The 21506-nt window shown below is 41.8% G+C and overlaps 1 protein-coding gene across 1 annotated transcript in view; it reads right to left on the reverse strand.

The window, feature by feature from the left end:
* The window catches only part of NDST4 (N-deacetylase and N-sulfotransferase 4), a 122063-nt gene that overhangs the window by 62546 nt on the left and 38011 nt on the right, over window positions 1-21506 (reverse strand). The window contains exon 3 of the mRNA XM_035113329.2: window positions 7827-7914. Coding sequence (XP_034969220.2) covers window positions 7827-7914 — 88 coding nt within the window. The remainder of the gene's footprint in view (window positions 1-7826; window positions 7915-21506) is intronic.

Raw genomic sequence — 21506 nt, forward strand, 5'->3', positions numbered from 1 at the left:
TAAAACCTGAAGATTTGCATTGTTACAGTCTACCAGTATAGCCGAAGACTGAGCTGTCATAATCAATGCAAAATCCAGTTAGATCAGCTGGACATTCTGCCATTATCATAACTACGGCTGGTGGAAATGCATGAAGGGCTTTTCTTTGTTGCACAGCCTAGTATGTAATCCATTTCATCTCCACCCTGACGATTTACCCCCCAGCATACAGCAGTGGAGGCCAGTTCATTAGGTGAATGGGGCACTGTTTCACCAACTGGAGTCAGACAGCACCCACCTGCTGTTGTTTTACTGCCAATCAGAAAGTGGCTCTGCCTGCCATTGGCTCTGGTTCCGTCTACTGCTGGTCTCTATGCTTTCTGCTACACCAGTCCCAATGGGCACACAAAGGCTAGGAATCAGAAAGTCTCTAGTTCAAATCTTCCATCTGCTTTGAACGCACAGGGTTGCCTTCGGTAAGCCACACTCCCTCAGGGCTCTTCCAGGCTTTGCTTGTCCTGTGCCTAGAAAGCAAGGATCCAAGCTTGTCCCATGTTTGTCCCATGCTTTCTGGGCACAGATTTGAGCAGTTCCCCCCTCAAAAACCCGCTCTTTGCCACTGAACTGGAACAAATATCATTCCGTGGAAAACCCATTTGATGTTTGCTCCAATTCAGTGGTAAAGAGTGGCTTTTCCTGAGGAAAAGTGGCAGCAAAGTCATCAGTCTCCCCATCTGCAATACGGGAGATAATAACACTAACTTAACTTATGGTTTGGGGGCTGCTTTAAGGATTACAACTAGGTAGTACCTATGTAGCCCTTGAACACCTGAAAGCACCATACAAAGGCTTACTGATGTTGTTATTGCTGGCTGATACTGGATTTTTCTATGGCTACTGTCCTATTGTTATTCTAGTATGTCAGTTAGGCTTCCTGTTCATGCATCTTTGCTTGTCTTTTTGTTGTATTTATTGATTAAACTATGATCTAAACCGACTCAAGGTATTTTAGCTGCAACAGAAAGGTGGGATAGAAATGTTTTTATAACTGTCAGCCATGATGAATACTGTCTCTTCTCTTTGAAGGGCTAGAATACCAAGAGAAAATGTTCAAAAGTTCACATTTTTCATGGATAAGGCATGGCGCTTGGAGAGTGATGGTTTCTTTGAGTATTGGTGATATGCATCAGTGCAGAAGCAACAATTAAACTCTATTAAAGCTGCTTCTTTCCCAGGTTTATCACCCAAGCAATGCTGCAATGCTGGCATAAATATTGTTATCTAGGTTCAGTAGTGTTGGCAGCATGCGCAGGGGCGTCGCAATGGGGGGGCAATGGAGGCGGTATGCCCTGGGATCCACTCTGGGGGGGTGTGCCACTTGGCGCCCCACCCCCGCAACTCCCAAGCCGAGCCTCCATCCTCCCGTTAAAAAGTCCGTGCCAAGCGGACTTTTTTCCGGGAGGCTGGAGGCTCAGCTTGAGAGTCACAGGGGTGGGGGCGCCAAGCGCCACCCCCCCGCCGCACCACCGGATTGGGGTCGCCGGGGGCGGCGATACCCCGCTACGTGACATGCATGTGCAGCAGGATGCTGCACACGCGTCGTTACGTGGTGGGGTATCGCCACCGCCCCGCGCCTCCAAAGACGTGCGCCTCCAGCTACAAACTCCACGTAAAAAGCCTGCCACACTGAGCGGGCTTTCTACCTGGAGTTTGTAGCTGGAGGTGTGTGGCTTTGGAGGTGCGGGGGGGCAGTGATACCCTGCCACGTAACTATGCATGCGTCGTTACGTAGCGATGCAGCACCCCCCCAGGTGCATGGCAATTTGCCGCCCCAGGTGTTGCGGCGCCTCGCTACGCCCCTAAGCATGCGTTCCTCTTATTGTACTAAAAGCTTGTGGTACTCCAGGTCCGTGTTCTGTTCTGAAACTGGGAATGTTAAGTGCACTGCTGGATCAGACCAAAGGGCAATCTAGTTTAGCACCCTACCAGCTAACAAAATGCCTCTAAGAAGTTCACAAGCAGGACATCTTGACAATGACCTACCCATCTGTTGGCCATCCTCCATGCAGCACTGCTGGCTGGCATGGGATGTTGTGAGCTTTCAAACAGGAGCACTCACAAGAGCTAGCACTCGTTTTCAAATGGACATAACTAAGATCAATGAAAGCAGGACCTCCTGCTCACAACCTGCTGGCCTCATTCCTATGGACATCACTCCCAGCTGCCCCTTCCCCAAGGGCTTTGGGGTCCACAAAGGAGGTAGAAAGCACTTCCTGCAAGACCCTGACTGAGCATGTTTTGTTGTTGGGGACAGTAGGCTCATATATCCCTAAATGCAGAATCGGAAAGTTGTGTGCAATAGCTATGCAGAGCTCTTATAACTGTGATAGTATTACAGTATAAACCTTCTGACAGATTCACAATTCTGTCTTCCTTTCTGGAACCCTGTCAACTCGACTTTAGGGATAGAGAAGCGAATTGTGTATTAAGGAAGAAGTCAATAAGGCGTAGCCGTTTCAATGTGCTAATAAAACATGTTGAGCATCTTACTTTAAAAGCCTCCTTGGGTAAACAAGCCACATTTACGGTAATTAAAGAATACCTCTCCATGTTTTATTCATAATGAGTCAATAAAGTGTATGTTTGCATGGAGAATACTTTGACATGCTGCCTCTAAGCTGAAGTGACAAAAAACAATGCTAACTTTTAAAGTGGGATGTGCTTTGGATCTAGGACGCCTGGCATATGCACTACAGCAGGTCTCTTAATGGAAGGCACTGACGTGCCTCAACTCCTTGAGTTGTTTCATGGGCTTTGAGTGATCCTTTTAAACTGCTGGGGAATACATAGTCGTAGGCACATGCATACCATTTCAATCTTGGAATAGTCACAAATTCAATATTGATAATGTTTGAGTCAAGTGGGAAATGGAAAGCATTAACAGTCGGTATGTGATACAAATTTTATCAGTGAATTCCCGAAAGGCATCCAAGACAGACAGGAGGAACAGAAAGAAAATAAGTCAGAATCAGCAACAGTAGGGGCAAAATCTTTCTCATTAGGAAAGTGAACAGCACTGGAAATACAAGGTCTTTCCATTGTTTATATTGGCATGAAACATTTCAAATGTGGATGTACTTCGAGAGGTTGGTAAAGTAATAATAATAATAATAATAATAATAATAATAATAATAATAATAATAACAATAACAATAATAATAATAATATATTTATACCCCGCCCATCTGGCCGGGTTCCCCCAGCCACTCTGGCCAGCTTCCAACAAAATATTAAAATACAGAAATCCATCAAACATTAAAAGCTTCCCTAAACAGGGCTGCCTTGAAAGGCCTTCTAAAGGTCTAGTAATTGTTGTTCTCTTTGATCTCTGGTGGGAGGGCATTCCACAGGGTGGGTGCCACTACCGAGAAGGCCCTCTGCCTGGTTCCCTGTAACTTGGTTTCTAGTAGCGAGGGAACCACCAGGAGGCCCTCGGCACTGGACCTCAGTGTCCGGGCAGAACGATGGGGGTGGAGACGCTCCTTCAGGTATACTGGACTGAGGCCGTTTAGGGCTTTAAAGGTCAGCACCAACACTTTGAATTGTGCTCGGAAACGTACTGGGAGCCAATGTAGGTCTTTCAGGACCGGTGTTATGTGGTCTCGGCGGCCGCTCCCAGTCACTAGTCTAGCTGCTGCATTCTAGGTTAGTTGTAGTTTCCGGGTCACCTTTAAAGGTAGCCCCACATAGAGCACATTGCAGTAGTCCAAGCGAGAGATAACTAGAGATAAAGTGACCTTTTCCTTCACCAACCCCTCCAAGTACACTCACATTTGAAATGTTTCATGCTGATATAAATGATGGGAAGAACTTGTTTTCTCTTCCTTTTTTGTAAGAAGGATGTTACTTTAACCCAAAAGTGATGATTGCAAAGCGTTTATCTATTCTGCAACAATTTATGAGATGACTGAGACACTTCTAATGGATGGTCAGTAGTCTTAGACATCTTCAATTTCTTACAGCTTGTTCAGGTCTCACAGGAAATCATGCCCTTTGACCTGGAAGGAACCCTTTTAACCTGAGCATTACTCCAGGGCTGTGTGAGCATGGCTCAAATTAAACTTTGCTCTTCTTCACTTGGTTTGAGCCAGCAGAAAGTGCTTCCACTTATGCAAGGCAAGGCAAGGCATATATATATATATATATATATATATATATATATATATATATTCAGATACATATAAGGATCACACCTAACATTCACAAGAAAATACCATACAAATGAGAGAAAATTTTTAAAAAAATTAAAGAGAAACAAAAAAGGAAAAAAGCAAAAAAGAAGAAAAAATATAGAAAACAAATCTTATACTTATGACTTATTAATAACTTCGACTTCTCCGACCCTCTCTCTCCGAGTCTAATTTAAATCCCACAAATACAGCTATTCACACTTAAACAGAAAATAAAAAATAAAAAATAAAAAGGAGAACATTTCAATATCATTCCTAATAACATTCTAATTTTTACCATTAATCTCATAACTAACTTCATATTTTTAATCCCTTTAGCCTAGGCAAGGCTTTTTTTTGCCAGTTCCCCTTACCTGCAGCTTCCCCCCTTGTGATATTGCATAGTGCTCCAGGAACAAATTTTTAGGGGGCACAGAGACTTTGGTGGATAGAGGAGACAGTAAAAAGCAGGTGCTCTGTGTTGTGCAACCATAAGTGCTTTCTGCTAATGCACAGTCACCATTGGAGAAAACCTATTCTATTGTGTATTGTTATGGGACTGGGAGTTGGGCTGAACGACCTCTCAGAATCCCTTCCAACTCAATGAGTTTTGATCTAAGATTTCCCTAAATAGGCTCTCTGTCAGTGTAGGTTGCCTGACGCAAACCTGATAAGAGTCTTGGAGTCTTATTAATAGCCCTGGTAAAATTGCCCAGTACCTTCTCTTTGTTAGGGAAATTAGCTGGTGGCTTTCTACAGCTGGCCTTAACAACAGTTGAGGAATTGCCCAGGGACTGTTCTGGGAGAGATAGACATTTTAGAAAAGAGAACATGTCTGCTTTCAGCCACCTCCTTCCGCTTGCTGGAGATGATGTCAACAAGTTTTGCATGTGAAGAAACTGTATTTTAGAGAAAGAAAGATGAAGAACAGGTAGAGAGCTGAAATGGCACTGGACATATGCTCTGGATGACTTCCATAGTTGCTTTTCTTTCTGCCCAGAGTTTTTTTTAGTTATTTGGTATGTATTTAGTATGCTGCGCCACTGAACTCCAAGCTTTCGTATCTTGAAGTCCCCTTAGCTGGGACAGCTAGTTGTCAGGGATGATAGGAATCGGTTTTCCAGATGTTTCTGGACTACAACTCCCAACATCACCTTGGCTGGGGCTGGTGAGAGGATAAAGAGCAGTATACAAATTTAAATAAGAACAAGAAAAGCAGCAGCAGCAGGATTCCCAGCTCTAGAGTTTACATCACTACAGTAGCAATTACATGCCCTTGCAGAGTCTAGACAAGATGACCTGCCAGAAGTCTTGACAAGGAGACCTGCAAAAAGTACAAATCCCTGGGCAGCCCATATTGCTTTCACAGCTTGGATAATAATCTTTGTTTTATTATTTGCCACTGGCTACTTTCATATATTCTCTCAGGTGGTATGTCAGCCTGCTCTCTCATAAGCTGTTCTCTTCAGAATGAAACCTTTACTTGGCTGCCACATACACAAAATATCTTGCAGTGAGAGCTCATCCACAAGATAATCCCAAACTGCAGAAAATAGGCCACCCCGAATTCCCAGAGGGTTTTGTCAATATGCATTCACCCCATAGACATCAGTATGCTTTTAGAAACTTGCCCGAGGCTGCAAAATTATTTGCACATAGAGTAAAGCCAGTGTAGACATGGCACCATTGATGTAGCTAAACCATTTGTGTAGCATTCTGCAGTGCCAGTGTTTTAAGTAAACTGTCGTTTGCAGCAGGTCATGCTTGTCATGAAGGGGTTGAATAATAGTGAGACTGGAGAAGCCAGTTTAAGTTGCAATTTCAGCTGAATTTGGGGGAACCACTTGAAGCATCCGCTGTGTTAAGCTCTATCAACTGCTTTTGTTTGATTTGCTCATTGTAAAGCAGCTGAAAGTCTGTAAATTTTTGATAATAAACCTGAATTGCAATGGGGGTTGAATAATTTTGATTGCAACTGTAGGCTGCTTCTGATACTGGAGGCAATACGTTTAGACTAAACTAGACACCATTGGCAACCATCTTCATTAATTGGTCAAATCCCTTTTAAAGGTATCTAAGCCGATGGCCATCACTGCATTATGTGGCAGAAATAGCCATAATGTAACCTCACAGGGCTATTGTGAGGATCAAATGGGGTGAGGGAGAACCGTGCACACCAGATATAAATGTAATAAATTAAAAATAAAATAAATGCCCATACACACATTTGTGTGATCATGGTCGATATCTTTTGTATCTTTATTTCTGCCATTTTAACAGTTTTCTAAGAAAAAATGTTGGAGCATGGATCAAGGAAGCAGTACCAGACTCAAGGGGACAACACTGAGCATTTTACAGCCCTAAAACTCTGCTTACCCTTAAAGCTATATCTTCACGGAGAAATATAGACAGAAGGATGACATTGGGAAAGTAAAGTTTAAACCTATAAGAGGCGTGAAATAAGCAAATGAGGGCAGATAGGAAATGCAAGAAGAAGAAGACTGGAAGCAGGTAACGCTAATCTGCAGAATCAGTGGGCGGGTGGGCAGAATCAATTAATTACTTAGAACTGGAAAGGTGAAGTAATCCTCTTTTCATTTAATTTAAATTCCCCTTAATCCAAATCTTTTCTCCCTTGGGTAGGGCAGTACACTTTAAAAAATAAATAAATCCCACAGTGCCTCCTCCGTTAGGCGACGGACGTATTTTGGTCACCTCAGTTCGTAGCCGTGTGAAGTGAAGGCGGAATCGGCATCACACAAATACGACTCCTGTCAAAAGTGGACAGAGCGCTTGGTTTTGCAACATTCCGTCTCTTATTCTGCTTGACAGGATAAGAAAGCCAAAGATGGCACCAGCTTTGCCTTGCCTTGCGTTGGCATAAATACCTGGCAGTTATGTCTACTTCTTTTTTTAATCCTTCGACTGAGATTATCTGTTTAGGAGAATGATCCACAGTGCTTTCATATTCACACACACACACACACACACAGAGAGAGAGAGAGAGAGAGAGAGAGAGAGAGAGAGAGAGAGAGAGAGAGAGAGAGAGAGACTGTATATACCATTTACTTTAGTATGTTTTAGAAATCTGCTCACCAATTCAGAAGAGCCATTCTTGATAGTGCCAGTTCTAGGCTTTGGAGGAACTTTGGGCAAGAAACTCCATGGGCTTCACTGCCTCACTAGACCACCTCCTCACTAACAATTTCACCAGCTGAACAAGCAAGGAGAAGGGGAGCAGTTCCAGGGGATTCTTGTCAGTGCCCCCATTGCTGGGGCATGGACTCTTGGCAGGTACCCCAAAATGCTGACTGCTGATGCCAACCCAGATCCAGGAGATCAAAGTTCTTTAGTCAGCAAACATATATATTGCTGAACCCTTTTTCCTGATGATGATGGGGAATTTGTTCACTGATTTATTTTTTTAAGGATGAATCATTCAAAATTCCAATATCATAACTAATGTTAAATTAGATTTAGAGAGGGAAATTCTCACACCGTTTTTTTTTAAATGAAATATAATTTCAGTATTCTGTTACCAGCTACTGAGCATACCAAGAAAAAAATGTTTCAATGTATTTCACCTGCTTAACCTGGAACTAAACGATTCCTTCTTACCTGTGTGGTAAAACTTTCCTGAAAATCCAAGGTTGAAGGTAAAATTTGCAACCTGAGTGCGTAGTAAAGTTTGAGTCTCTAGTAAGGCCTGAAACAAATAAGAAATAGCACGCATTTAGAAAAAAAAAAGCCTCTTTTTTAAACTGATGTTTCTTGGGCTATAGCATTTAGAATCCTTGCAAATATGATCATATATCAGTGAATTCCACTTCCCATCTCTAATCTAACCTAGAAACAGGTGTAAGACTTATGTTAAGGAAAACTAACATTACAGTTTAAAATTTATCATTAGATTTTATAAATTTGCATTGCAATCACCTGCATGTTTAACCAGAAGCAAATCCCACTTTAGTCAACTGGAATTACTCCCTAGTAAGTGTGTTTAGGATCACAGCCTACGTTCAGTGACCGCAGAAACTCCTAGTGATGTGGTGACGACAGAACATCTGGATCTGGTTCACTGTTTGAATTGAGGTCTGTGTTTTCTCCCTCTGTGTTTCAAATTGCATTTGCACTTGCTGTATGCACCAGAGAAGGGAGCGGGGGCAGCTTCTGCCAATGCACATTAACTGATTTGTTTCCATGTGACACTCCCCCCACCAACTCCTATTGAATGAAGTGGTCATTTGTGCAAAGGGACCTTCCTCAAAATTATCTGATGGACTGGATTTAGGTTGTCAATTTGCTATTAACGTTTTAATCTTTTAGTTCATGGGTTGCCAACATGGCAGCTATGGATGCAATGGTGTCCTTGATGTCTTCTCCTGAGATGCACAAATCTCTGAACCAACCACCCCCACCCTTACTGCCATGAGGCCATGAAGTGGTTTCTTCCCTTGAAAAGTACATACAGCTGAAGGAGGAAGTTGGAAGGATGGCGGTCTTCCTCACTTTCTCTTTCAGTTCGATCTACAGTACTTTTCAAGGCTCATACAGTATTAACTCTGCTACAGTGTCCAAAGGAAAGTGGCACCCACAGCACTCACTCAAAAATCTTCATGTGCCCTAAAAATGTTGGCAACCCCTGTTTTGGGTACTCTGAGATGTAAGCAGACATTAGATTTATCAGAGTTGGTCAGTCTGGATAGCTCAGTTGGTTAGAGCATGGTGCTGATAATGCTCTAGGTTGTGTTATTGATCCCCATTTGGGACAACTGCATTTTCCTGCATTGCAGGCAGTTGGACTAGATCACCCTCAGATCCCTTCCAGCTCTATGATTCTATGAATCCAATTCAATTATATTTTACATAGGTTAACCGCTGTTTCTAAATTAGTTGCTTGTCGGTCTATTGAACCATAGGAGGAGCAAAATGTATACTGAACATTTAAATTGAATCAATGTGGTTATTTTTTTTGCATGTGCTTACTGAATTTGCATTCTAAAACTGAATGAAATTAGTGGATGTAAATGTTTACATTGTCCTCTGTATAAAATAAATAAACCACCTTGAACAGCAAATATTAGTATTAAATTCTTCCTTCACTTTGCGCCCCCCAATCTATTCTAAATTAGATGTAATATGTGCTTAATACATTATTTATCTGTTCTTAAAGAAAAGTATTGGAAGTCAGTAGCTAGCATTCAGGGGAAACAATCAGATTAAAACTGGTATGATAGGAAGCATATGGCAGCAACATCCCAGAGGCATACTCAGTGCTGCTATAATATTTAAAGTTTGGGGATGTCATTACTTCTAACAGCAAGCTGGGGTGGTTTAGAAGCAAAACACGCACACATACCCATAAGGGAGGCATGTCTACATACTTAAGAGGAGTCCCTAGGTAAGTAAAAGTGTGCAAGTTTATAAACTAAAAAAAAAAAAGTTTTAACAAGCAGCCACCACTCACCGTAAGAGCCTGACAATAATCTGCAAATATTGGGATGTTGCAATGAGTGTTAATTTTTAGAAAGAACAATAGTAGAGGAAGATGGAATTGGTTTGCTCAAGCGCCTAACAACCTGAGAAGGCATATTTCATGAGCAGGTAAATTAGGTTGGGAAGGATGCATTGTATGCTGTAAGATCAAAACACCCCAGAGATTTTTCAGGTGGAAAGAAAAGGGAAAATACACTATTTCTGTTTCCCATTCTCTACTACCCCCTTCTCCTACTGCCATAGAGTTCTAAAATGCTGAGGTTCAAAGCTGGCAGCCAGCCTAAAGTAAGTGGGAATGGACTGAGAAGTATAATAAAAATTATGCTTCTCGTAGACTTCAAATATGAAATCATATTTGTTTTTAGATGAATACTTCTACCCCCTCCTCCACCCATCCATGAGTTTAGCAATTTCCCTCTCATTGAAGCTCAACATAGTTTCAGGATTTTTTGTATTTACTTTTTTTAAAGAACAGAGTCTTTCAAATCTGGTGAAATAAATATTGCTTCTCAAGGAAAGTATAATCAGGAATCTTTGCATTCAGAAAGGCTCACATCAAAATGCCCAGCTTAGCAGTTTGTATTCAAAAAAGGAATCAAATGAAGCACTTTAGCTGCTCAGAATCTTTGTGGAATTGTTGGTTTCATTATATTAATCGCTTCTCTCCTTTGTTCGTAGGAGTACGAATCTCTCCTCAGTGTCCATAGGATAAGTCTCTTTATTTATTTATATCTTGCCTCCACTCAGCAGCATTTTAGATTCATCCGTATAATTACATTTTGTAGGTTTGAGTTGCCTTGTCTTTATTCTTCATAATTGTCACATTTATTAAGGCAGGAGTGATATTTTCCCAAAATGTCCTTGTTAATTACAGCTATCTCCTTCATTTGCATAATAAACTTTTTTGGAGGGGTGGGCGCTAGTTCTCCGGGAACATTTCATGGCTAATAGGAAGCAATTTGCTTTCCTTTATTAAGTACATTAAAACTTCATGCCCCAGACATCATTGACTGTAAACATTTGATTCTGCTCAAATTTAATGCACCAAGGCTTTTTGCTCTGCCATATTAGCTTTATTTATGTGCTGTGTTCTGGATTGTTAGCTACTAATGAGACTTCAGCTCTTATTGCTCTAAGGCCTGAAACACTAACCTCATTTTAATGAGATCATTATTTGCTGTCTTCTGAATGGAAGACAACAAATTTGCCTTTTAATTAAAGGTCAAAACACCTCTAGCTAAGGAGAGTGAAGAGGTTATCAAATCCTTAGAGAAACCAGAGGAATAGCTTTTTCTCTCTGCCTTATTTTTGCGCCAAGAAAAGGTAAGACCAGACTGGGTCGGCAATGATTACTCTGGCGCAGGAAAGCTCTAAATATAAGCTAAGTGATAACAACACTAAAATGTGGGAGCTATGGGTCCCGAGATGTTGCAAAAAACAAAAGTCAGCCAAAGTAATTAAAGAGGCTTTGCTTCTAACCCAAAAGGTCTGCCTCGATCAATACCTCTGTTGAAGCCAGATCCCTTGTTTGCATGAGGAATGGTTTATAAAGGTAGAGAAGACAGATGCCGGATTAATTGAGTAACCCCCCCCCCAACTAATCTCATAATTCTTATCAGAAAAGGGAGGTAAGTCTAATCAATAACCTGAGCCATTTTAGTATCACATGCATGGATGTGACTAATTGAATACTTATTTTGTCTATATTGTAAGGATATGCAGAGAGATATAGAAATGCCATGGAGACTAGAGCTAGTTTGCACATGCCTCTCTTTCTGTGTGTGTAGCTGGGCAGCCAGGTTTAATGGCTCAGTTACAATTACAACCTTAAAATCTGTTCTACAATACAGCTCTCAAGAAGGGGGGGGGACACACTGAATGGTAGAGTACAGTTATATTACACCTTTCTTCCATCATGAAACTCAAGGCAGTGATTGGCAGCTGCCTAGGGCCACACTTCCCATGAAATCGATGTTGTTGAGCTCAACTGAGAGGCTGCATGTGGTAGACTCAAATAAGAGGCTGGTGCCCTTGTGCTGAAAGCAAAAAGAAGCACACTGGGTTCTTTCCACTCCACACTCCTAGAGTCTCTGGTAGCCTGTAACTGCAGCCTCCTTGGAAGATCATGGCAAAGAGGAGAGACCAACCTGGTCCCATCTACTGGACAGTGAAAGAGCGGCTGCAGAGAGCTGCAGCTTCCCCTCTCCTGACACCTTGAGAATAAGACAATTGAACTGCAGGGTAAACACTTTCTAAATAAATAAAAGCAAAAAATGATAACACATAACGAGCCTGCTGGATCAGGCCAATGGTTGTTCTAGTCTAGGATCCTCAGTTGGTTAGAACATGGTGCTGATAATGCCAAAGTTTCAGGTTCGATCCTCATATGGGACAGCTGCATATTACTGCATTGCAGGGGGTTGGACTTGAGGATCCCCAGGGTCCATTCCAACTCTACAATTCTATGATTCTATGATCCTATTCTCACAGTGGTCAGCCTATGCGAAGCCCAGAAGCAAGACTCAGGACCTGGCTTGTTCACTCTTATAATTTGTGAAGCTAATCAAGAGCAAGACTTTCCTTTTCAGGAAGCCCTTGTCTGTATCCTTGGTTGGTTGAACACTTCCAAAAACTGAGCTTGAGCTTTACATGTAAAGAGACAAAGGTTTAGTAGTTCTAATTATATTCATATTGTTTCGTGACTACACATTTTCTTGCTTTCTTTGATTGAACAGATTGCCTAAATATTTTTTGTAAGATGCTACCACAGCTCTAGGGAACAGGGTGTACACTTTAGTAGTTCGGTAGTTACTTTAAAAGATTTTAAACCCCCCCCCCCAATATCCAATTAAAATATGTATCAGAATCCACAACTTCAGATTTTTGGACTTTCATGGTATTCTTAATGCTTTCTGAAAACTGGAGTGGCACAAATAGAAAGAAGTTTTATCAGCTCTTTTCCATGTTAGCTGTACTATAGATGCATTTCCTAACATGGCCATATTTCTAATTAATTGACCTCTTACTTAATTGACCTCTTACTTAATATTAATACATGATGTACAGACTGAAGAGTAGTAGAAAATAATATCACCTTTTCTCCCAGCTCTTCACATTAGAAGTAGTAGTTCTGGTACCAGTAAAACACCTTGTGCTGCTCTTTTGTACCTCTAAGAATCCGAAAGCTGTCTGGAATCTAATTACCCATAATTCAGGGTACCTGCCTGCAGCCATGCCTCTATAGGTTACCAATTTCTGCTGAGTGAGATGAATGGTGTAGCATGGAAACAAATGCACCAATTACTCATGAGTTATTGACCATCGGTGTTGCTACTACTGCAACACCCTATTTAGATGTTTGCATAAAGCTGATGATAATATCTTAAAAATGAATGACCAAGAGAAAAAGTTTGCCACTTTTCTAGGAAAACAAGTGAGATATATGAGGCAGGAGGCTTTCCTAATTAAGAATTGTGGATTAACTGTTAAGACACACAGAGTTAAATATGACTTATGGAGGCTGGGACTCGAAGCTACCAACATGAGTCTGACCAAACTGCGGGAGGCAGTGGAAGACAGGAGTGCCTGGTGTGCTCTTGTTCATGGGGTCACGAAGAATCGGGCACGACTAAACGACTACCATGTTTCTCCAAAAATAAGACACCGTCTTATATTTATTTTTCCTCAAAAAAAAAAAACACACGGTGGCTTATTTTCAGGGGATGTCTTATTTTTTTATTATTACCGTAAGTATGGTACAGTTTAACCTACAAGATTAAACTGCCTATCACTATGGCTTATTTTCGGGGTATGGCTTATTTTCGGAGAAAGACGGCAAACAACAACAACATGGAGGCTGGGGAGAATAAACTGCCTTTTGGGGTGCAAACTCCTACAGGTAACTCAAAATTTCACGCCTGCAAGCTGATCCATTTGGATCCCTTCCAGTCGGGATTCAGGCCTCATCATGGGACTGAAACTGCCTTGGTCGCACTGGTCGATGATCTCTGGCAGGCTAGGGACAAAGGTGAGAGCTGTTTCCTAGTTCTGCTGGATCTCTCAGCAGCTTTTGATACCATCGACCATAACATCCTTGTGGACTGTCTAGAGGGGCTGGGAGCTGGGGGCACTGTCATACAGTGGTTCCGCTCCTTCCTCCTGGGCCATGTTCAGAAAGTGGTGGTGGGGGATGAGTGTTCAGACCCCTGGGCTCTCACTTGTGAACCAGTGAAGAACCAGTGAAGGCGGTGAAGGTCCTGTGTGAGTGCCTGGAGGTGGTTGGAGGATGGATGGCGGCTAAAAGATTGAGGTTGAATCCTGACAAGACAAAAGCACTGTTTTGGGGGACAGGAGGCGGGTAGGTGTGGATGACTCCCTGGTCCTGAATGGGGTAAAGGTGCTCCTGAAGGATCAGGTGTGCAGCCTGGGAGTAATTTTGGACTCACAGCTGTCCATGTAGGTGCAGGTCAATTCTGTGTCCAGGGCAGCTGTTTACCAGCTCCATCTGGTACGCAGGCTGAGACTCTTATCTGCCCGTGGACTGTCTTGCCAGAGTGGTGCATGCTCTAGTTATCTCTCGTTTGGGCCACTGCAATGTGCTCTATGTGGGGCTACCTTTGAAGGTGATCTGGAAACTACAACTAATCCAGAATGCGGCAGCTAGACTGGTGACTGGGAGCGGCTGCCGAGACCACATAACACCGGTCTTGGCTCCCAGTATGTTTCCAGGCACAATTCAAAGTGTTGGTGCTGACCTTTAAAGCCCTTTAAAGCCTCCGTCCAGTATACCTGAAGGAGCATCTCCACCCCCATCGTTCCGCCCAGACACTGAGGTCCAGCGCTGAGGGCCTTCTGGCAGTTCCCTCACTGCGAGAAACCAAGTTACAGGGAACCAGGCAGAGGGCCTTCTCGGTAGTGGCACCCACCCTGTGGAACGCCCTCCCACCAGATGTCAAAGAGAACAACAACTACCAGACTTTTAGAAGACATCTGAAGGCAGCCCTGTTTAGGGAAGCTTTTAATGTTTGACACACTATTGTATTTTAATATTTTGTTGGAAGCCACCCAGATGATGATGATGATTATTATTATTATTAAATACATTTTCATTATTTTGTCCAGTATGGTCACTATATCAGTGATGCAATGATATTCTAAATCTGGCATAGAGTATTGTCTGGCCCTTCCCACTGATCCCAGTAATATTCCTTCATTTTCAGTTTCAGGGTCCTTTCTTTTAAGCAAACCAGAGACTCTGGGTTAGTAAAAGAGAATCAGGATGACTGAAGATTGGAAAAACTGCTGATTCATCCAGAAATACATAACCATCTATTTCACATGGCTGAAGTGCATGGAAGAAAAGGGCATACCTCAGGCCTGAGACTCTAGCGCACTATTTTCTTCTTACTTGAGACTTGGCATCTCTTATTGGCTGTAATAGCAGTTGCAACCATGTATCTAGAAGGATATACTGCTAGGTCTCAAATCTTGCTGCTCAATCATGTCAATGGCATTGCAGTGTCCTCGAGAAGTAGTGAAACACTTTCGATTGTGCGGTTAGAAGTCTCACAACCCATCCATTATCAAATCCCTTTTATACAGGGTTGGATAACTTCACTTTGGAGAGTTGACAACAGAAAACCACACTAGGAAGCTGAAGGTAGGTAAAAATAAGCCTTGTAATGCGGTGCTGGGGATTTAATAGCTATAGCTAGTTGTATCAATGATGACATAGCCTAGTAAGCTTATCTTAATTGAGGCTTCATCAAACCATGAAAAGAAAACCTTGAAATCAGTTATACCCTTCAGCAGGAAAAAAGAATGAAATGTTAATATTAAAATAATAATAACTTTTCAAGGAGAGAAATAAAAGCATGAGTAAAAGGAAAGAGGTACAATTAAAACCCAGCATTTAATGGCCAGGATACAAGCTCTGAATGTCATGCCTTTGCATCCTGCCTTTCCTGTGGACACAATGCATTAGATAATGATTACTGTGGGTTCTAGAGTTCTTTATGGCTACAGTAATGCTCATTGTGCCATTTTAACTAAGCCCTTTGGAGCCATCTCAATAAAATTATATTTTACTGTATGCTTGGCACATGGTTTGTAAAGCATTTTGAGAAGATGCATCCTTGAAAAGTGGCATACAAATTTATTACGGGGAATAATATTACACCCAATTGTATAAACGACACTATCTTAGCAGCCCCCACCTCCTTTCTTTTAGTGCTGGATAGCACCATGATGAATGGAGAGCTGGACCGACAGGAGGAACTGCTCTAAGATAGGGACTCTCCCCAATTGGACATTAATAAATTTGGGGTGGATTAAAATAAAATATAATATATATTTACTGTTTTATACATGCTACTTTTTTGAGGTACTGTAGAACATTGAATCCCCCTCTTTGCATCCTGAAGGAGAGAGTAGGAATGTGTTAGAATACCAAAGGAGAGCCACGTGAAAATGTTCTCTCAAAACATGTTACTCTAATTGGAGAAACTGCACCCAGTTTCTTCAGGGGGAGAAGAAATTATCCAATAAGTTTTCAGAGGGATGGACCCTTGCCGTTAGCAGTGGTAGAATTACAACTCCCTTTTTTTCCATGGTGAAGATGTTTTGGAGAACATTCAGCAAAGTAACCTTCCTTTTAAAGCAGGGACGGAGGTAAAAGAAGGGAAATGTCACAATTTTTCTCAGAAATTCATCGTCTTGGACATTTTGGCTCAGCTATACCCTTTACCCCAGAAAGCACAATCCCACCCTTGGGCAAACGCGGACCCAAACTGCAGTACTAATTGGACTGCCCTGCAGCTGCAAATAAATACTTGCCAATTGTTTTGAGAGCCGACTGAGCAAATATGTGTATCTTTTTAACTGAAATAATTATAACTACAAAAGTAGTTTTATTCCAGAAAACAGCAGCAGCAGCAGCAGCAGTACCACCACCACCATTGTGCTCCAGGAATCAAAAGCTGGGGTAACACTGATTTAAATCATTATGAAATATTCATTATTTATAATTAAAACATTATTTTGGGAGGAATTACAACCACTTGTGGGCTAAATATAAATGAGATTGTCCGGGGGGGGGGGGGAGATCATTTTCTAACAATACACAACCCACTGCTTTTCCTAGTTTGCCATCTGCCTAGTTTTCCATATCTGAAAATAAATCAAAATGATGAAAATGAGTTAATGTTTTATACATCTAACTTTTGAAAGCTAAAAAAGAAAGAAAGAAAAATTTTTCAGGCCATTTACTGGGCCCGCTAGACTTGTTTTCAGATCCACTAGAATATAATCGGACCTTTCCCCTCAATTCTTTATTATTCCTGTACATTATTTATTTGGGTAACCTTGGTGTGTTTGTTTTTAATCCCTTCACCCTCCGTTGCATTTATCTCAAACTCTTGAACTCAGTAATCTTAATTCTAGGCTCAAAATTTACTGCTTATGAACCAGCCACAGTGGGAGGTACATGGCCTGTAGTGATATAAGTGTTTTTAGCACCTCATTTCTATTGCACTATGTGTTATAAGGGAGGGAGGGAGGGAGGGAGGGAGGGAGAGAGGGGGGGGCTAGAAAAGTGAAGACATCTTCAAATCTCCAATTTTCATGAAGTTGTCACGAGAGGTTGTGTTTCCTGTGGTCTAGATTCACCTAACAGGATTCTCAAAACCTTCAAGTAATAGTCTATAGGCCTGTTCTTGCCACCACTGTTAAGTCCAAGGTACAAATGAAACAAATATAGGTGTCCTTTGCCCTTTGCCAGATAGTTACAATGTTGCAAAATTACTGGGTAGTATCCAATGAAGTCAGTGTTCGTGGAAGGACTTCCACATGTACTATAGAACTTCCTCTCCCTCTCCCAACATGTGCCCTAAATCTGTTCTGGGGTTTTGCTCCAACCCTCTGAAGCAGATTCAGGGTGTGTGGGGGAATGTAATGGAGTATAGCAATCATATTTATTAGAGATTTATGGTATGAATGGAGGAACCAATGAATGTAGGCCTGTTTTTAGGCTGAAGAACACCACTCTAAAATGTACTCTTATTAAGACTTGTGGGACTGATAAGGTTGGCAAGCGAAGTGAGGAAGATGTGCTGAGCTCATAAAACTTGATGTACAAACAGGCTGACAACAAAGGATGGGCGTTGATCAAGATTGACTAATGAGGATGTGAGGAACTACGTGATAAACAACTTGGATAAGGAACTGATCGCGGTGACTCACCAGAGCTGGAATGTCTGGTTGAAAGTATATAAAGTGGAAAAGTGTGCCAGATTCCCAGTGGGGGGGGGGGTTAGGGACTGTGATTTTGATGTGTACAATAAAAGTGTTTTACTGAGTTGTAAATCCCCGGGTCTACTTGTGTTTCTCTCTCCTAAAGAACCAGCTAAAACCGGATCCAACCCCCCCCCATTAATTTGTAACAGGACCGGGGGGGGGGGGGAGAGACAAAGAAGTCCCATTACACAGACAGAAGTCCTTGCGCTAATGAGATTCCTTTGTTGGATACAACCCACTGACTGTGAAGAATGCATCACATTTTCACAATAATGATGTCCAATTTTGAACAGCTTCCTTTAATAATAATAAAAAAAAACATGAATTATTTACATAATTGCCAAACATTTTCTTGGAACAGAGTTGGCTTTAGGACTTTGTGAGGTGCTGGAAAAGACGCAAGGCAAGAGGGGATGGAATGGACACAGGACAGAAGCAGACCAGAGTTCTCTACCCATAGAGATCATAATAACACCACATGCTAAGTACCAGGTTGTATCAAGATGGTGTATGCTACTTTCAGCAGAGGGCAATGCAAAGCCTAAAATAAAATGACAGCAAACATCCTGTGGTGCTGTTGCCTGAGAGGTTTCTCTAGCTTCTTCACGCCTTCTCTAGCTTCTTCTGAAGGCAGCCCTGTTTAGGGAAGCTTTTAATGTTTAATAGATTATTGTATTTTAATGTCTGTTGGAAGCTGCCCAGAGTGGCTGGGGAAACCCAGCCAGATGGGTGGGGTATAAATCATATATTATTATTATTATTATTATTATTATTATTATTATTATTATTATTATTGGGCTTGCTTTACTTCCAAGGGCCCCAATGGTGAATCCATCTTCCAGGGCCTTTGAAAATGACCGAGCTACTGAAATATTTTGTTCACCTAACCTCAACAACCACAACCACTAAACACTGGATGGGATGAACATGCAGCTGTATGCACAAAACACATAAATGTGACCATGACAAATCAGTGTTGCTAAAGGAGACTCCACGCCCTGCAGTACTAGTCTTCCTGAAAATCCTAAATTCTTTTTGCACATCTTTTTAAAGCTCTCTGCCCCGTCGCTGGGGCCCTTGCAGTTGTGTTGATGCTTCCATAATATGTTCATCCCATGCTAAGAAGTCCTCTGAGAACAGAACAGACATCCCGTTTGCAATTTAGGAACCTTTCTCATCCCCAGCAGTGACCTCCTGCCACCATTCCTCTTTCTGCTATGTTAGAGAGGGAAAATCTTGCACATACAGCAATCTAAGCACAGGCTACTGCTGTGCCTTATGTTTCCTCTATCAAGGACACAGGACTATAGGACTAAATAATAACTATGTGGCCTAGTGGTCAGAATGTTCGATTAGATCTTGGAGTTCAGATCGGGAGTTCAGATCTCCATTTTAGCCATAAAACTGACTTGGTGACATTGTGGCAATTTCAGCCCAACCTGTTGCACAGTATTACTGTGAGGACTCCTCCCTCCCTCCCTCCCTCCCTCCCTCCCTCCCTCCCTCCCTCCCTCCCTCCCTCCCTCCCTCCCTCTCTCTCTCTCTCTCTCTCTCTCTCTCTCTCTCTCTCTCTCTCTCTCTCTCTCTCTCGTGTTTCTGGGGGTGGGGTGGGGTGGGGAAACAAACACTATGCATAACACTTCAGGGTGGAATGGCAGGTTAAAAGTGTAATACGAGACAAAATAATAAATATGGAGGCCAAATTCAAACCACTTACTGTACAGGGAAGTTGTTCAAATAAGGGAGGAGTAAAAAAAGAGATGAGAAAGTAAGACATCAACATGGGATATTACTTTGATCCTAGATGAATTACTGAAGGCAGGCCTTTTTTAAAAAATGAAGCTGCTTTCACTGTAATTTTTTCCCACAGCAAATGTGCCCACAGCTAATTACATAAATAAAGCATTGGTGCAGCCTGAGCAGAGAATAATATTGATTTTTTTTAAAAAAGCCCAGTTTTTTTATTTTAAAAAATCAGCACCACAGTCTATTGTTACAACTTATTCACAATCTATTGAATCACATCTAGAGTTTTGTTTTGTTTCTAATGTGAGACACAGTGATACTGCAAATAAATCCCTTGTTTGATGCAAGGTAAAAAAAGAAAGAGAAGGTATCCATATAAATGGCAGAAATTGCAATCTGTCTCCAAGGAGTTGCTAAACCGCAGAATATTCTTTTTCCTGTGACTAGGCTAAGTGCTTTTCACCCCTTACACATTCTTTTTCAGTGAAGGATGCATTTTCCAGACTTATTTCCTTACTGTGGCATAATACATGATGAAGTCTAATGTAACCGGCAAGAGCTGTAAGTGGCATCAGAAAAATCCCTGAATCAGCCAAAAGACTTTCCATAACTACCAAAGCTTTGGGCCACTTAGATAGTTTTAAGTGATACACTCAGCAGTTTCTAAATACAGAGACAAGGGCAGAAACTCTCTAAAAGGACAAAATGGAGGCAGTCCCATCAATATAAGGTCTGAATGGATAAACTTGAAATTGCCACATGTGTTTAGTAGAATCTCTGGTACAATATCAACTTTGCTAAGATCTTCAAGCATTGCTTGATTTGATTATGCTCTGCATGCTGCAATCCTGCACCCACTTAACTGAAAGTAATCTACACTGAACACAATGGAACTTATTTCTGAGAAGACATCAGACATGTACATTACAATCCAAAGTATAAGTACCTGAGAGAATGACCATGATGAGACATTGCTAGCACTACACTGTGAATGAGCTATGGCCATTTATTTCTATTTTTACACAATACGTGAAAAGAGACTATCATGCCCATTTTACAGGTATTAAACTGAGTCATATGCTGCAAGTCTCTGCAGGTCATTTGGGAGCAAGGGCCAAACGTGACAATGCATGACCCCAATCTTGAACATGCTCCTGATATAAATCACAGCTTTGTGCCTACTTTCTGCTGAAAATCACCAGCTGTCTGATGCTGTTTGGGAGCTTGTATTGCATCAAGGACCAATGGCTGATCCCACCCCCACAAAATAAAAGTGGTGAGATTAATCATACTTGTTTAAACAAGTGACTACTGTCATATGTTATTTGACCTTGAGTCCAATTAAAACCAACAGAAGTTACTTCCAAGAGCAAAACTAAACACAATGTTACAAATGTACTTTAGGATTATAACAATCTAATTAAACCTGCAAATAGCAGCCATTGGAGAGACTAGTTAGGATTGGGGTTCCTGCAGAGGAGAAAGGGGAAATAATAATGCTTTCCTCCTATGCTGCGGTTTCTATGAAAATTGCTTCCACCCCCTACCAGTGCCTGACATTAACTCTCGTTGCCATCAATAAACCATCCCTCCGCCGATGCAAGGAGGCCTGGTGGGGCCCAGCCCCTCAAGATTGGGGGGCTCAGCCCCATACCTGCATACTTGCGGGAGCTGAGTTGTCCTCAGCCCCATAAAGTTAGTGCCTATGTTGCCTTCTCTCTCCCATCCAGACAACAAAGAGGCATTATCAGAGTTCAAGCAAAC

Source organism: Zootoca vivipara, chromosome 9 (assembly GCF_963506605.1).
Source record: "Zootoca vivipara chromosome 9, rZooViv1.1, whole genome shotgun sequence".
NCBI classification, from domain to species: Eukaryota; Metazoa; Chordata; class Lepidosauria; order Squamata; family Lacertidae; genus Zootoca; species Zootoca vivipara.